At 37.6% G+C, this 3,485-nt stretch overlaps 1 protein-coding gene across 1 annotated transcript in view; it reads right to left on the reverse strand.

Annotated features, from left to right (window-relative positions):
* Positions 1-18: 18 nt before the first annotated feature.
* The window catches only part of LOC108690364 (5-hydroxytryptamine receptor 2A-like), a 13,494-nt gene continuing 10,027 nt past the window's right edge, over positions 19-3,485 (reverse strand). The window contains exon 5 of the mRNA XM_018197613.1: positions 19-517. Within this exon, the coding sequence (XP_018053102.1) occupies positions 19-517 (499 nt within the window). The remainder of the gene's footprint in view (positions 518-3,485) is intronic.

Below are 3,485 nucleotides of genomic sequence, written 5' to 3' on the forward strand. Positions count from 1 at the left end.
AAGGAATTAAATCCACTGTCAGCGAAGTCCCCGTGTACCACCGCACAGCATCCTTTTGAATGCCTGCCGAAATTCCGGCGAGAACACAGTGTAAATTACGGGGTTGAGGGTGCTGTTGAAGTATCCGAGCCATAGGAACACACTGGACACGACTTCGGGTGGCTTACAAGTCTGGCATGTGGCTTGCAGCAGCGTGGTGAAAAAGAATGGTAGCCAGCAGGCGACGAAGGCACCGGTGATGATCGCCAGGGTCTTCGCTGCCTTACGCTCGCGCTTCGACTCGATCGTCTCGCGTGTGCGCTTCGTGCACTTGACTACCGGCTGCTGGCTCGTGCTGGTCGGATTTGTCAATGTCGTCGTGGTGGTAGTGGTCGTCGTCGTCGAGATTGCCGTCGGTGTTACCGTCGTCGACGGTGTGGCATTCGCGCCGTTGTATGACGATGACTTCTCCGGCGAGATGGACGAGTGGTCTGGCGTAGTTCTCGTGATGGTGAACGCCGTCGATTCCTCACGCGGCCTGTTACCAGATAAATCATAATTATGCTGATCAAGAAAGAGAGAGAAAGAGAGAAGAGAAGACGAGAGAGAAAGAGAGAGAAAGGAGAAAGAAAGAGAGAGAGGAGGGAGAGAGAAAGAGAGAAGCTCTTTCATCGTTATCGATTTGTTATCGCATGAATAAGACGTGAGATCGGCGATATTAAGAATTTTTATGAAAGAAAAGATAGTGAATAAGCGATGAAAGGATGACTGTATATATGAAGAATCATATATTCATTTCTTTCATAAATATAGGATGCATCACCAAAATCCGGACAAATCGAACAATTTCTTTAAACAAAATGTTTTTAATGAAAAATTAAATATTACAAAAAACCTTTGACATGACATTTAGAGGATCCTTGTAGAGAGAAATAATTATTCGATATATATTCGATATATCTCCCCTTAGCTTGAATGATGGCCTCTATTCTCAGTCTGAAGCATTTGCAAGCATGCTGTAATGTAACGCCGACGAATGCTGCCTCAATAGCGGTCCTTAATGACGTCATATTGGGCCGAGATTTGTTTGTGGCCCTTTCAATTACGCCCCATACGTAGGGATTTAAATCTGGACTGTTGAGAGGCCAGAATTCTTTGGACCAAAATCGACGTTGTCTGAGAGCCAATTTTGAATGACTCAAACGACTCATATGAGCCGTCCTGCTGAAAAACATATAACCTTCCGGACGCCACAGTTTTCATCCACGGCTTCACTATATCCATCAGAACGCACACTTCTTTTGTGACAGTTTCCTCTTCTTTAAAAAAAATGGTGGCATAACATCACCTTCACTGGACACAACACCTAGCACGTGAACATTGGCCGCAAATTTCATTCTGGCAATAACAAGGACATCCTCGGGGTTGCAGGCGAACCATCGGTCATTCCTCCGGTTGATTTTGGCATTAACAGTAAAAATTTTTTCGTCTGAAAAGAACTTGATTCCGACGCTTCGTTTTTCAAGGAACACAATAGCAGATTGCAGCGAGCAATTCGGCTTGTCCTGGCAGTCTCAGAGAGCATCTGTCGTATCTTTAATGTGTACAATTTGTATCGAAGGTCCTCCTCGACAATTCGACGCATTGTTGGCTCGCTTAAACTAACAATCGATGCTAATTTTCGCAATGATTGCCCTAGGTCATCTGAAATCAGTGCTTGAGCCTTTTCATCGACTGCGAGGATCCTCGCGTTCTTTCGAATAACTCTTCCTCGCTGGCATACTGGAACTTTTGTTAGACTGTTCTAAAGCCGTATATTTTATTACAACGTCATAAACGTTGATTTCGGATATCCAAAGAATCGAATTATTTGCTGAACGCCCAGCGCGAAGACCTTCGATATTCGTGGCTCTTCGATTATACTCCGCACTTGGTTTCAACATCGTGGCCATTTTGACTGTTTGCTAGAAGCATCAGACTTTCTCGACGCCAATAACACCTCTGGAGACAATATAGCGAAGGATGGAGGATAATATAGCGAAAAATTTAAATAGAAATTTGTTCTGATTTTGGTGACGCACTCTGTATGTGTATATTTGAATGTGGCGTTTCTCTGATAATTGCAGAAGATACATTAATTTACTGTTAGCTATAGAATACGAAATTTCTATCTAATAATAGAACTAATTATTATGTTATATATAATAATTATTAAAATTGATATGAAATAATTAGGGAAAAAATAATATGTTGCGCAAAGTTATAATTCGTGAATTTTGGATGAATTTTGAAGCAAAATGAACAAATGGAAAAATTATTCTCCATTTAATAGAAGTCTAAAGAAATGATAGAAAGATGTAAAATTATTTATATTTATTCGAAGATAAATAATTACAATAGTATTGTTTCGGAGCGATATTAAACAAATCATTATACAATAATATTAATGATAATTTAGTAAAGAATTTATGGCAGATTAATATATATATAATATATAATATATATATATCAAACACTTATTTTGAAATTTAAAAATAAATGATTTATTTTAAAAACGATAGAGCTCAGAAGATATATAATTAAGCAGTGATAATGTTCTTTTTACGATAGAACGATCAACAGGTAAAATCATACCTTTGTTCTCGTAGTAAAGGCCTGCACTGGTCATTGAAATAAAAATGCTTAAGAGCATGCTAAGTCACTTGAGATAAAATACTGCGTGCTATAAAAATATTTATTTACAAGTTAAATTATGAACTCCATAAAGAATGCGTTCTCTGGCAAGATATTAGGGGAGCAAACTAAATCTTGTGAAGAATTTATTTCTCAGCAGCTCGACTGTGAGATTTATTCTACGTGGCTTAGCGCATTGTTATTCCTCGAGCTCTCCAAGTTTATTGCAATTACGAAAGATGACATCTTCGATTACACGTTTTCAGATTTAGATAGAGATTCTGACATCGTGACATTAGGAAGGGAACAAAAAAGATTACAACCTTCTCGTGACGAGCCTGAGGATGCCCCTTCGTTCACGCGGCGGCTGAAGAATAGTGCCAGGTCTCTTCCTAATCCTTTTTCGCGCCGCTTGGAATATCCTCCAATACAGGAATAAAATAACTAGAAGTGGGACATAAAACGTCGCGCAAGTTGCGAAAATCTGTAAAATAATATACACTTTTAAACTGATGATTAATTTAATTTATAACATTATGATTTTAGTTCAATTTATGTGCGTTTCAAGTCTGATTATAATCGCACAGTTTATATAATCGGAAGATGTATTTAAAATGTATATATAAAAATGATTAGGCACCAAGGTCTTATTTCGATCTTTCTTTATACTTAATTATTTGATTTATTTATATAATATTTAATTTATTATATTTTTTAAAAATAATATATATCATAAATATATCATACACCTTTATATTAAAAAATTATAAGTTAGGTGACATTCATATCGCTATAATGAAAAATGAATTTCTATTGAGATGTCCTGATATGTG

Source organism: Atta colombica, unplaced genomic scaffold, assembly GCF_001594045.1.
Source record: "Atta colombica isolate Treedump-2 unplaced genomic scaffold, Acol1.0 scaffold32, whole genome shotgun sequence".
In the NCBI taxonomy this organism is placed as follows: Eukaryota; Metazoa; Arthropoda; class Insecta; order Hymenoptera; family Formicidae; genus Atta; species Atta colombica.